The sequence below is a fragment of the Mobula hypostoma genome, chromosome 12, assembly GCF_963921235.1.
Source record: "Mobula hypostoma chromosome 12, sMobHyp1.1, whole genome shotgun sequence".
NCBI classification, from domain to species: Eukaryota; Metazoa; Chordata; class Chondrichthyes; order Myliobatiformes; family Myliobatidae; genus Mobula; species Mobula hypostoma.
Window position 1 is genome coordinate 116,710,990 of NC_086108.1, and position 13,628 is coordinate 116,724,617.

Genomic DNA, 13,628 nt, shown 5'->3' on the forward strand with positions numbered 1-13,628 from the left:
CAGGAAACAAAGAGTGGGAATAAACGGGACCTTTTCAGAATGGCAGGCGGTGACTAGTGGGGTACCGCAAGGCTCAGTGCTGGGACCCCAGTTGTTTACAATATATATTAATGACTTGGATGAGGGAATTAAATGCAGCATCTCCAAGTTTGCGGATGACACGAAGCTGGGTGGCAGTGTTAGCAGTGAGGAGGATGCTAAGAGGATGCAGGGTGACTTGGATAGGTTGGGTGAGTGGGCAAACTCATGGCAGATGCAATTTAATGTGGATAAATGTGAAGTTATCCACTTTGGTGGCAAAAATAGGAAAACAGATTATTATCTGAATGGTGGCCGATTAGGAAAAGGGGAGGTGCAACGAGACCTGGGTGTCATTATACACCAGTCATTGAAAGTGGGCATGCAGGTACAGCAGGCGGTGAAAAAGGCGAATGGTATGCTGGCATTTATAGCGAGAGGATTCGAGTACAGGAGCAGGGAGGTACTACTGCAGTTGTACAAGGCCTTGGTGAGACCACACCTGGAGTATTGTGTGCAGTTTTGGTCCCCTAATCTGAGGAAAGACATCTTTGCCATAGAGGGAGTACAAAGAAGGTTCACCAGATTGATTCCTGGGATGGCAGGTCTTTCATATGAAGAAAGACTGGATGAACTGGGCTTGTACTCGTTGGAATTTAGAAGATTGAGGGGGGATCTGATTGAAACGTATAAGATCCTAAAGGGATTGGACAGGCTAGATGCGGGAAGATTGTTCCCGATGTTGGGGAGGTCCAGAACGAGGGGTCACAGTTTGAGGATAGAGGGGAAGCCTTTTAGGACCGAGATTAGGAAAAACTTCTTCACACAGAGAGTGGTGAATCTGTGGAATTCTCTGCCACAGCAAACTGTTGAGGCCAGTTCATTAGCTATGTTTAAAAGGAAGTTAGATATGGCCCTTGTGGCTACAGGGGTCAGGGGGTATGGAGGGAAGGCTGGGTTCTGAGTTGGATGATCAGCCATGATCATAATAAATGGCGGTGCAGGCTCGAAGGGCCGAATGGCCTACTCCTGCACCTATTTTCTATGTTTCTATGTTTCTATGTAACTCCTCCTTACCTGCCTGAACACCAGCAAGTACAGGCCCAAAGAGATCAAACACACCTCCTATGTTAACCCATTCATTCCCGGGAGCATTCCCATAAACCTCCTCTGGACCAGTGTGGCAAGTGTTAAGATATAACTAGACAAATGAGGTGACTGAAGAGCACAGCTTCCCTTTGCAGAGCAGGGGTCCAGAGTCACTTGGCATACAGGGACAGGATGAGGATGATAATGAAAGGATGCAAGGGACACACACACCAAAAGGCAGACAATTTCTTTGCAAACCTCAAAGTATCATGAGGGGGAACTTCTTTACTCAGAGAGTGGTAGCTCTGTGGAACGAGCTTCCAGCAGAAGTGGTCGAGGCAGGTTCAATGTTGTCGTTTAAAGTTAAATTGGATAGCTATATGGACAGGAAAGGATTGGAGGGTTATGGGCTGAGTGCAGGTCGGTGGGACTAGGTGAGAGTACAAGTTCGGCATGAACTAGAAGGGCCAAGATGGCCTGTTTCCGTGCTGTAATTGTTATATGGTTATCAATGGTTTCTTTTATAGCAGCAATGACAGGGGACTCTTTCGTTAGTGGGTCAGACAGGCGATTCTGTGGATGCAGAAAAGAAACTCGGATGGCAGTTTGCCTCCCAGATGCCAGGGTCCGGGATGTTTCAGATCGCGTCCATGATATCTTGAAGTGGGAAGGAGAACAGCCAGAGGTCGTGGTAAATATTGGTACCAATGACATAGGCAGGAGAAGGGAGGAGGTCCTGTAAACGGACTACAGGGAGTTAGGAAGGAAATGAGTATCAGGACCATAAAGGTAATCATCTTGGGATTACTGCCTGTGCCATGTGACAGTGAGTATAGAAATAGAATGAGGTGGAGGATAAATGCGTGGCTGAGGGATTGGAACGGGGGGCAGGGATTCAGATTTCTGGATTATTGGGACCTCTTTTGGGGCAGGAGTGACCTGTACAAAAAGGACAGGTTGTACTTGAATCCCAGGGGGACCAATATCCTGGCAGGGAGGTTTGCTAAGGCTGTTGGGGAGAATTTAAACTAGAATTGCTGGGGCAGGAGGTGGGAACCAACCTGAAGAGATGGTAGAAAGGGAGGTTGGCTCACAAATCGAGAAAGCTTGGAGACAGTGCGAGAGGAAGGATAGGCAGGTGATAGAGAAGGGACATGCTCAGACCGATGGTTTGAGATGTGTCTATTATAATGCAAAGAGTATTATGAACAAAGCAGGTGAACTTAGAGTGTGGATCAGCACTTGGAGCTATGATGTGGTGGCCATTATAGAGACTTGGATGGCTCAGGGGCAGGAATGGTTACTTTGAGTGCCAGGCTTTAGAAGTTTCAGAAAGGACAGGGAGGGAGGCAAAAGACGTGGGGGCATGGCACTGTTCATCAGAGATAGTGTCACGGCTGCAGATAAGGAGGAAGTAATGGAGGGATTGTCTACGGAGTCTCTCTGGGTGGAGGTTAGGAACAAGAAGGGGTCAATAACTCTACTGGGTGTTATTTTATAGACCACCGAATAGCAACAGGGACATCGAGGAACAGATAGGGAGACAGATTCGGGAAAGGTGTAATAATAACAGGGTTGTCGTGGTGGGACATTCTAATTTCCCAAATATCAATTGGCATATCTGTACAGTGAGGGGTTAAATGTGGTGGAGTTTGTTATGTGTGTTCAGGAAGGTTTCCTGACATAATGTGTAAATAACCCTACATGAGGAGAGGCTGTACTTGATCTGGTATTGGGATATGAACCTGGTCAGGTGTCAGATCTCTCAGTGGGAGAGCATTTTGGAGATAATGATCACAATGCTATCTCCTTTACCATAGCATTGGAGAGGGATGGGAACAGGCAAGGTAGGAAAGCGTTTAATTGGAGTAAAGGGAAGTATGAGGCTATCAGGCAGGAGCTTGGAAGCATAAATGGGGAACAGATGTCCTCAGGGAAATGTGTGGAAGTCTCCTTCTTCTTCTTCTTCATGTGCCTTGCGCGTTACACGCTTGGGTGATCATGGCTCTCCACATCGAACGATCCCTCGCAGCGTTAATAATATCTCACACACTTAGATTTGTTAGTTCTGTCATATTGTTCATATTTTCTTCTTTGCCTTCCTCTTCCACGTTTCTCAGGCATATGGCCTTGTAATGTAAAGCATTCTATTTCTCCCTTTCTGATGACATGGCCCAGGAATTTATGTTTCCTCTCATTCAATGTTCTCAGTAAAGATCTTTTGCGTGGGCACATTGGAGTACTGTCTCTTAGTTACCTTATCTCTATACGATATCTTCAGCATTCTTTTAAGAAACCACATTTCTGTTGCTTCTCAGTTTCTTTGGAGTTCTGGTATTATAATCCATGTTTCGGAAGCACACAGCAAGATTGACCAGATGTAAGATTTTAGTAGCCTAAGCCTTGTTGTCATAGAAATGTGTCTGTTGGTAAAAATGAGTTTCATTTTTGGAAGTTGGTTTTGGCAATGGCAATTTTTCTTTTTATTTCTACTTTACGTCTAGCATCTTGTGATATAAAGCTACCAAGGTCTTTTGTTCAGTCTCTTGGTTACAGATCGACAATTAGCAGTTGGAAGTATCCTGCTATTTTGATATTACCATACAAATGGATTTTTTACAGTTGATGGTTAGACCAAAATCTGCACTTGTTTGTACTACTTTATCAAGGATATTTGTCAGGGGATATTTGCGTGGAGTTCTGCACAGGTACATTCCAATGAGATAGGGAAAGGATAGTAAGGTACAGGAACCGTGGTGTACAAAGGCTTTTGTAAATCTAGTCAAGAAGAAAAGCAGAGCTTATGAAAGGTTCAGAAAACTAGGTAATGATAGAGATCTAGAAGATTATAAGGCTAGCAAGAAGGAGCTTAACAAAGAAATTAGGAGAGCCAGAAGGGGCCACGAGAGGCCATGGCAGACAGAATTAAGGAAAACACCAAGGCATTCTACAAATATGTGAAGAGCAAGAGGATAAGGCGTGAGAGAATAGGACCAATCAAGTGTGACAGTGGAAAAGTGTGTATGGAACCGGAAGAGAGAGCAGAGGTACCTAATGAGTACTTTGCTTCAGTATTCACTACGAAAAAGGATCTTGGCGATTGTAGGGATGGCTTATAGATGTCTTAAAAGCTTGACTATGTAGATATTAAGAAAGAGAATATGCTGGAGCTTTTGGAAAGCATCAAGTCAATAAGTCACTGGGACCAGATGAGATGTACCCGAGGCTACCTCCCCTAAGCAAGGGAGTAAATTGCTGAGCCTCTGGCGATGATCTTTGCATCTTGGGAGAGGTTCCAGACGATTGGAGGGTTGTGCAGGTTGTTCCATTATTTAAGAAAGGGAGTAGAGATAACCCAGGAAATTATAGACCAGTGAGTCTTACTTCAGTGGTTGGTAAGTTGATTGAGAAGATCCTGAGAGGCAGGATTTATGAACATTTGGAGAGGCATAATATGATTAGGAATAGCCAGCATGGCTTTGTCAAAGGCTGTTTGTGCCTTATGAGCCTGATTGAATTTTTTGAGGATGTGACTAAACACATTGATGAAGGTAGAGCAGTGGATGTAGTGTATATGGATTTCAGCAAGGTATTTGACAAGGTACCCCATGCAAGGCTTATTGAGAAAGTAAGGAGCCATAGGATCCAAGGGGACATAGCTTTGTGGATCCAGAAATGGCTTGCCCACAGAAGGAAAAGAGTGGTTGTAGATGGGTCATATTCTGCATGGAGGTCGGTGACCTGTGGTGTGCCTCAGGGATCTGTTCTGGGACCCTTACTCTTGGTGATTTTTATTAATGATCTGGATGAGGAAGTGGATGGAATGGTGAGTAAATTTGCTGATGACACAAAGGTTGGGAGTGTTGTGGATAGTGTGGAGGGCTGTCAGAGGTTACTACGGGACATTGATAGGATGCAAAACTGGGCTGAGAAGTGGCAGATGGAGTTCAACCCAGATAAGTGTGAGGTGGTTCATTTTGGTTGGTCAAACATGATGGCAGAATATAGTAATAATGGTAAGACTCTTGGCAGTGTGGAGGATCAGAGGGATCTTGGGGTTTGTGTCGATAGGACACTCAAAGCTACTGCGCAGGTTGACTCTGTGGTTAAGAAAGCATACGGTGCATTGGCCTTCATCAATCGTGGGATTGAGTTTAGGAGCTGAGAGGTAATGTTGCAGCTAATTAGGACCCTGTTCAGACCCCACTTGGAGTACTGTGCTCAGTTCTGGTCACCTCACTACAGGAAGGACGTGGAAACCAAAGAAAGGGTGCAGAGGAGATTTACAAGGCTGTTGCCTGGATTGGGGAGCATGCCCTATGAGAATGGGTTGAATGAACTTGGCCTTTTTTCCTTGGAGCAACGGAAGATGAGAGCTGACCTGATAGAGGTGTATAAGATGATGAGAGGCATTGATCATATGGATAGTCAGAGGCTTTTTCCCAGAGCTGAAATGGCTTAAGTTTTAAGGTGCTTGGAAGTAGGTACAGAGGAGATGTCAGGGGTAGGTTTTCTACGCAGAGAGTGGTGAGTGTGTGGAATGGGCTGCTGGCAACAGTGGTGGAGGCGGATACGATAGGGTTTTTAAGAGACTCCTGGACATGTATATGGAGCTCAGAAAAATAGAAGGATATGGGTAACCCTTGGTAATTTCTAAAGTAAGGACATGTTCGGCACATGTGGGGCTGAGGGGCCTGTTTTGTGCTGTTGGTTTTCTTTGTTTCTCTGTTTCTATGTTTTAACAGCTGTACTGTATTGTGAATGGTGATTGATCGTGCATGTAAGGAATTTGCAGAGGCACAGTTAACCAAATAGTCAATTTCCTAAATTGGCAGTGATTTCTGTATAAAAATGGCGTTTCATGTTCAGACCTCAGAGTGGTATGGTGACAATGTTGGGCTGCACAAGGAAATAAAGTGTGTTTGAGGAAGAAGTGTGGGCTTTCTGAGCCTAACTCATCAGCAGCCACACAGCACAGCTTTTCTTCCACTTCGTACATCTGGAAAAACATCGACTTTGTCTGGATAGTGACAAGGGTCATAGATCTGTGCAATGCACAGAACAAGCCACAAAATGTTGGAGCAACTCAGTCAGCCAACATCTGTTGAAAGCAATAACAGTCGATGTTTTGGGCCAAGACCCTTCATCAGGGTGAGTTCCTCTTGCATTTTGTGTGGGTTACTGTGAATTTCCAGCAGCTGCAGAACCTCTTGTATTTACAGAAATCAGGCCCTTCGATGCTGGAAATCTGAGCAATACACACAAAATGCTGAAATGCTTCAGCAGTCCTGTGAAGGGTTTCGGCCCAAAACGTTAACTGTACTATTTTCCATAGATGCTGCCTGGTCTGCAGAGTTCCCCCAGCATTTAGTGTGTGGGACCCTTCAATCACTGCCTCACTGAGCTACCCTCACTCAACTAGTCAGCACAGCTTTGTTTAGGGCAGATCACAGCTTCCAAACTTGATCATGATTTTTTGAGGAGGTGACGAGGGTGATTGATGAGGACAGGGCAATGGAAGATGTCCACATGAATTTTAGTAAAGCCTTCAGCAAAATTCCTCATTATCAGTTGATTCAGAAGTGCAAGGCACATGGTTTCCATGGAGACTTGGTGGACCGAATTCACACTTGGCTAGTAGGAGAGAGGTGCTATTCTGACCGGAGGCCTGTGACCAAGGTGCTCTGAGGTCCAGTCTCATCCAGGCTGAAGGGTCTGCTTCCACACCATGTCACTCGTCACTCCGTGACTGCCGACCTTTTTCCAGCCCGTGCTGAGGCTCTGAGAGATCGAAGCCGATTCCAGATTTGGCTAGTGAAGGGAGTGAGTGACTCTGCATAAAGACTACAGTTGAGTGGGTGGGAAATAGGGGTTGGGGGAAAGAGACGGGTGGATGGGGGAGGAGGGTGATGGGAACAAGAGGAAGGGATTCCTGGCGTTAGTAATGATCTTTCAAGAACCACTAGATTCTGCAATGGTTCCAAAGGACTGATGAATTGTAAATGCCATTCCATTCTTTAAGGACGGAAGGAGGCAGAAGAAAGGAAATTATAAGCCAGTTAGTCTGACCTCAGTGGTTGGGAAGATGTTGGAGTCCATTATTAAGGAGGTTTCAGAGCACTTGGAGGCACATGATAAAATAGGCCAAAGTCAGCATAGTTTCATTAGGGGGAAGTCTGGCCTGAGAAATCTGTTGGAATTCCTTGAAGAAAGAACAGGTACGATAGACAAATGAGCATTGGTGGATGTGGTTTACTTGGATTTTCGGAAGGTCTTTGACAAGGTGCTCCACATGAGGCTGCTTAACAAGATAAGAGCCTATGGTATGACACGAAAGACACCAAGACGGATAGAAAATTGGCTGACTGGCCGGAGGCAAAGAGTGGGAACAAAGCAGGGGAGGGGGATTTTCCCTCGGCTGCCAGTGGTGTTCCGCAGGGTCAGTGTTGGGACCGCTTCTTTTTATGTAATAAGTCAATGATTTGTATAATGGAATTCCACAGATTCATCTCACTCTGGCCAAATAACTTCCTCCTCATCTCTGTTTTAAGAGGGACATTCATTCAGAATAGAGATGAGGAGGAATTTCTTTAGCCAGAGGGTGGTGAATCCGTGGAATTCATTGCCACAGACGGCCTTTGGGTATATTTAAAGTGAAAGTTGATAGGTTCTTGGATAGTCAAGGCATTAAAAGTTACAGGGAGAAGGCAGGAAAATGGGTTCGGAAGGATAATAAATCAGCTGTGATGGTATGGCGGAGCAGACTCCATGGGCTAAATTGCTTAATTTTGCTACCTTAGGGTCTACTGTCAGAATGGTTTACTATAATACGGTACTTGCACACAAGTGGGCTGAGACTGGCTTGTAACTGAATTCTGGCCCTGTGTTATTCTGATGCCCATGTCTGGTGGATGTGGGGAGGCCTGTGCAGTGTGTGTGAGGGGCATGAGGCACGTTCAGTGAATGTGCCCATTCCACCAATTCTCCAGAGCTGACAATGGGGTTTAAAGGGTTAAGATTCACTGGAAAATACTCCAGATAATACAGAGAGTGCTGAGGGAACATGGCAGGGGAGATGTGGAGGTGTTTCTGCCAGTGGGAGAGTCTCAAACAAGGGTCACAGTTACAGGATTAGGGGGCAGACATTTAAAACTGAGGTGTGTGAGTGCTTCTCAGAAGGAGGGGAATCTTTTGACTTCTCCACCACAGAGAGTGTGGAGGCTGGATCTCTGTGGGCGTTTAAAGAAATGTTTCACAGATCAGGGGACTGAGGGTGACCGGGAATCAGATTTATTATCTTTGACATTGGAGTGAAATGCGTTGCTTTGTGGAAGCAGCACAGAGTGAAATATAAGATTACAGTAAGTTACAAACTAAACTACAGGGAGGTGTTTGCGGTACATTCTGGGATCGGGGGATAATGTTCTCCAATCTGAGACAGTTCAGAGTGAAAGGTATCAGGGTACTTGCAGTCCAAAATGGATGTTGGGAGTCTCTGCTCCAGAATGCTGGCCAACCACAACCTGAAGGGGTGGGGACGGCATGGCCGTCTGCTCACCATCAGGGAAGTCTGGGTGGGACAGTTGCAGGTCCTTGCAGGTCCGGGCCGGGTTGCTCTGGGTTCCCATTGGATTCTTCATGTAGTCCACCTCCATCTTCAGGGTGTCCAGGGAGCTGAATATGTCATCCAGTCCCTCCACATAGTCAACTGCCTGGTCAGCCTGCATCTTGTCTGAAGACCTCCTGGTCTTCTTGGGTGTCCGGATGGGCAGTGGTTGGATCACCTCTCCCGGTGGTCCCTGCGGATTCAGACACAACACACCAAGTGAACAAAGACCAGAGGACCGAAAGGGGCACATGAAGAGTCAGCGAGGATGTGAACTAAATGTGTGCATCAGGTACTTACGGGAGGTCCGGGAATGCCGATTGCTCCGGTATCACCCTTCTGGCCTGCCGGACCCTGCCAACGAGAAAGACAGTCAGGAGACAGCAAGGAGCAGCCAAGGTGGGGTAGGGGGGGGCAGGAATGAGTGGGGGCAGAGGCAGCATGAGGTGAAGAAACAAGGTGAGAAACGGCTGGCTGTGTGGTGGAGGCGACAGGATAGAGGGAGCTGGGTGGGAGGAGGAGGGAGGGGGAGGAAGGGCATGCGGAACGGAAGAATCTAGTGATAAAAGGGTGGTATGGGGGTGGGTGTTGAGGGAATTTGGAGAGAGGGTAGAGTAGTGGGGGAGTTGGACAGTATCGAGGGGTCAGTGGGTGGGGTTGGGATGAGGGAGGGGTGGGGACAGTGTTGAGAAAGTTTATGGGTGGGTTGGGTGAGGGAGGTGAGTGGACAGTGGCGAGAGGGTTTATGGGTGGGGAAAGGGAGGGGGTGGACAGTGTTGAGGGGTTTATGGGTGGGGAAAGGGAGGGGATGCAGAGTGATGAGAGGTTTATAGGTGGGAAAGGGAGCGGGTGGACAGTGTTGAGGCGTTTATGGGTGGGGAAAGGGAGGGGGTGGACAGTGCCGAAGGGTTTATGGGTGGGGAAAGGGAGGGCGTGGACAGTGTTGAGGGGTTTATGGGTGGGGAAAGGGAAGGGTGGACAGTGTCGAGGGGTTTATGGGTGGGGAAAGGGAGGGGGTGGGCAGTGTCGAGGGGTTTATGGGTGGAGAAAGGGAGGGGGTGGACAGTGTTGAGGGGATTATGGGTGGGGAAAGGGATGGGTGGACAGAGTCGACGGGTTTATGGGTGAGCAAAGGGAGGGGGTGGGCAGTGTTGAGGGGTTTATGGGTGGGGAAAGGGAGTGGTGGACTGTGGTGAGGGGTTTAGGGGTGGGGAAAGGGAGGGGGTGGACAGTGTCGAGGAGTTTATGGGTGGGGAAAGGGAGGGGGTGGAAGGTGTTGAGGGGTTTATGGGTTGGGATAGGGAGGGGGTGGAGAGTGTTGAGGGGTTTATAGGTGGGGAAAGGGAGGGGGTGGACAGTATTGAGGGGTTTATGGGTGGGGAAAGGGAGGGGGTGTGCAGTGTTGAGAGCTTTATGGGTGGAGAAAGGGAGGGGATGCACAGTGTTGAGGAGTTTATAGGTGGGGTAAGGGAGGGAGTGGACAGTGTTGAGGGGTTTATGGGTGAGGAAAGGGAGTTGGTGGATAGTGTTGAGGGGTTTATGGGTGGGGAAAGGGAGGGGGTGGACAGTGTCAAGAGGTTTAAGGGTGGGGAAAGGGAGGGGTTGGACAGTGTCGAGGGGTTTATGGGTGGGGAAAGGGAGGGGGAGACAGTGTCGAGGGGTTTATGGGTGGGGAAAGGGAGGGGGTGGACAGTGTTGAGGGGTTTATGAGTGGGGAAATGGAGGGGGTGGACAGTGTTGAGGGGTTTATGGGTGGGGAAAGGGAGGGGGTGGGCAGTGTCGAGGGGTTTATGGGTGGGGAAAGGGAGGGGGTGGACAGTGTTGAGGGGTTTATGGGTGGGATAAGGGAAGGGGTGGACAGTGTTGAGGGGTTTATAGGTGGGGAAAGGGAGGGGGTGGACAGTGTTGAGGGGTTTTTATGGGTGAGGAAAAGGAGGGTGTGGACAGTGTTGAGGGGTTTGTAGATGGGGAAAGATAGGGGGTGGACAGTGCCGAAGGGTTTATTGGTAGGGAAAGGGAGGGGGTGGACAGTGTCGAGGGGTTTATGGGTGGGGAAAGGGAGGGGGTGGACAGTGTTGAGGGATTTATGGGTGGGGAAAGGGAGGGTGTGGACAGTGTTGAGGGGTATATCGGTGGGGAAAGGGAGGGGTGGGCAGTGTCAAGGGGTTTATGGGTGGGGAAAGGGAGGGGGAATGCAGTGTTGAGGGGTTTATAGGTGGCGAAAGGGAGGTGGTGGACAGTGTCGAGGCGTTTATGGGTGGGTTAAGCGAGGGGGTGGGCAGTGTTTAGGGGTCTATGGGTGGGAAAGGGAGGGGGTGGACAGTGTCGAGGGGTTTATTTGTGGGGAAAGGGAGGGGGTGGGCAGTGTTGAGGGGATTATGGGTGAGGCAAGGGAGGGGGTGGACAGTGTTGAGGGGTTTATGGATACGGAAAGGGAGGGGGTGGACAGCGTTGAGGGGTTTATGGGTGGGGAAAGGGAGTGGGTGGACAGTTTCGAATGGTTTATGGGTGGGGAAAGGGAGGGTGCGGACGGTTTTGAGGGGTTTATGGGTGGGGAAAGTGAGGGGGTGGGCAGTGTTGAGCGGTTTATGGGTGAGGAAAGGGACGGAGTTGGCAGTGTTTAGAGGTTTACGCGTGGGAAAGGGAGTGGGTGGACAGTGTTGAGGGGTTTATGGGTGGGGAAAGGGATGGGTGGACAGAGTTGACGGGTTTATGGGTGAGCAAAGGGAGGGGATGGGCAGTGTTGAGGGGTTTATGGGTGGGGAAAGGGAGTGGTGGACTGTGGTGAGGGGTTTAGGGGTGGGGAAAGGAAGGGGGTGGACAGTGTCGAGGAGTTTATGGGTGGGGAAAGGGAGAGGGTGGAAGGTGTTGAGGGGTTTATGGGTTGGGATAGGGAGGGGGTGGAGAGTGTTGAGGGGTTTATAGGTGGGGAAAGGGAGGGGGTGGACAGTATTGAGGGGTTTATGGGTGGGGAAAGGGAGGGGGTGTGCAGTGTTGAGAGCTTTATGGGTGGGGAAAGGGAGGGGATGCACAGTGTTGACGAGTTTATAGGTGGGGTAAGGGAGGGAGTGGACAGTGTTGAGGGGTTTATGGGTGAGGAAACGGAGTTGGTGGATAGTGTTGAGGGGTTTCTGGGTGGGGAAAGGGAGGGGGTGGACAGTGTCAAGAGGTTTAAGGGTGGGGAAAGGGAGGGGTTGGACAGTGTCGAGGGGTTTATGGGTGGGGAAAGGGGGGGAGACAGTGTCGAGGGGTTTATGGGTGGGGAAAGGGAGGGGTGGGCAGTGTTGAGGGGTTTATGGGTGGAGAAAGGGAGGGTCTGGACAGTGTCGAGGGGCTTAGGAGTGGGAAAGGGAGGGGTGGACAGTGTTGAGGGATTTATGGGTGAGGAAAGGGAGTTGGTGGATAGTGTTGAGGGGTTTATGGGTGGGGAAAGGGAGGGGGTGGTCTGTGTTGAGGGGTTTATGGGTGGGGAAAGGGAGGGGGTGGACAGTGTCGAGGGGTTTATGGGTGGGGAAAGGGAGGGGGTGGACAATGTCAAGCGGTTTAAGGGTGGGGAAAGGGAGGGGGTGGACAGTGTCGAGGGGTTTTTGGGTGGGGAAATGGAGGTGGTGGATTGTGTCGAGGGGTTTATGGGTGGGGAAAGGGAGGGGGTGGACAGTGTTGAGGGGTTTATGGGTGGGGAAAGGGAAGGGGTGGACAGTGTTGAGGGGTTTATGGGTGGGGAAAGGGAGGGGGTGGACAGTGTTGAGGGGTTTATGGGTGGGGAAAGGGAGGGGGTGGACAGTGTTGAGGGGTTCATGGGTGGGGAAAGTGAGGGGGTGGGCAGTTTCGAGGGGTTTATGGGTGGGGAAAGGGAGGGGGTGGACAGTGTCATCGGCTTTATGGGTGGCGAAAGGGAGGGGGTGGACAGTGTCGAGGGGTTTATGGGTGGGGAAATGGAGGTGGTGGACAGTGTCGAGGCGTTTATGGGTGGGGAAAGGGAATGGGTGGACAGTGTCGATGGGTTTATGAGTGGGGAAAGGGAGGGGGTGGGCAGTGTTGAGGGGTTTTCGGGTGGGGAAAGGGAGGGCTTGGACTGTGTCGAGGGGTTTATGGGTGGGGAAAGGTATGTGGTGGACAGTGTTGAGGGGTTTATGGGTGGGGAAAGGGAGGGGGTGGACAGGGTTGAGGGGTTTATGGATACGGAAAGGGAGGGGGTGGACAGCGTTGAGGGGTTTATGGGTGGGGAAAGGGAGTGGGTGGACAGTTTCGAATGGTTTATGGGTGGGGAAAGGGAGGGTGCGGACGGTTTTGAGGGGTTTATGGGTGGGGAAAGTGAGGGGGTGGGCAGTGTTGAGGGGTTTATGGGTGAGGAAAGGGACGGAGTTGGCAGTGTTTAGAGGTTTACGCGTGGGAAAGGGAGCGGGTGGACAGTGTTGAGGGGTTTATGGGTGGGGAAAGGGATGGGTGGACAGAGTCGACGGGTTTATGGGTGAGCAAAGGGAGGGGGTGGGCAGTGTTGAGGGGTTTATGGGTGGGGAAAGGGAGTGGTGGACTGTGGTGAGGGGTTTAGGGGTGGGGAAAGGAAGGGGGTGGACAGTGTCGAGGAGTTTATGGGTGGGGAAAGGGAGAGGGTGGAAGGTGTTGAGGGGTTTATGGGTTGGGATAGGCAGGGGGTGGAGAGTGTTGAGGGGTTTATAGGTGGGGAAAGGGAGGGGATGGACAGTATTGAGGGGTTGATGGGTGGGGAAAGGGAGGGGGTGTGCAGTGTTGAGAGCTTTATGGGTGGGGAAAGGGAGGGGATGCACAGTGTTGAGGAGTTTATAGGTGGGGTAAGGGAGGGAGTGGACAGTGTTGAGGGGTTTATGGGTGAGGAAAGGGAGTTGGTGGATAGTGTTGAGGGGTTTATGGGTGGGGAAAGGGAGGGGGTGGACAG

General features: G+C 49.9%; 1 protein-coding gene across 2 annotated transcripts in view; it reads right to left on the bottom strand.

Moving 5' to 3' along the window:
* Window positions 1-13,628, bottom strand: part of col11a1a (collagen, type XI, alpha 1a) — a 605,254-nt gene that overhangs the window by 24,445 nt on the left and 567,181 nt on the right. For both annotated transcript variants that reach the window (XM_063064825.1, XM_063064824.1), the window contains 2 exons: window positions 9,014-9,067; window positions 8,666-8,906 (listed from right to left, as the gene is read on the bottom strand). In XM_063064825.1, coding sequence (XP_062920895.1) covers window positions 8,666-8,906; window positions 9,014-9,067 — 295 coding nt within the window. The remainder of the gene's footprint in view (window positions 1-8,665; window positions 8,907-9,013; window positions 9,068-13,628) is intronic.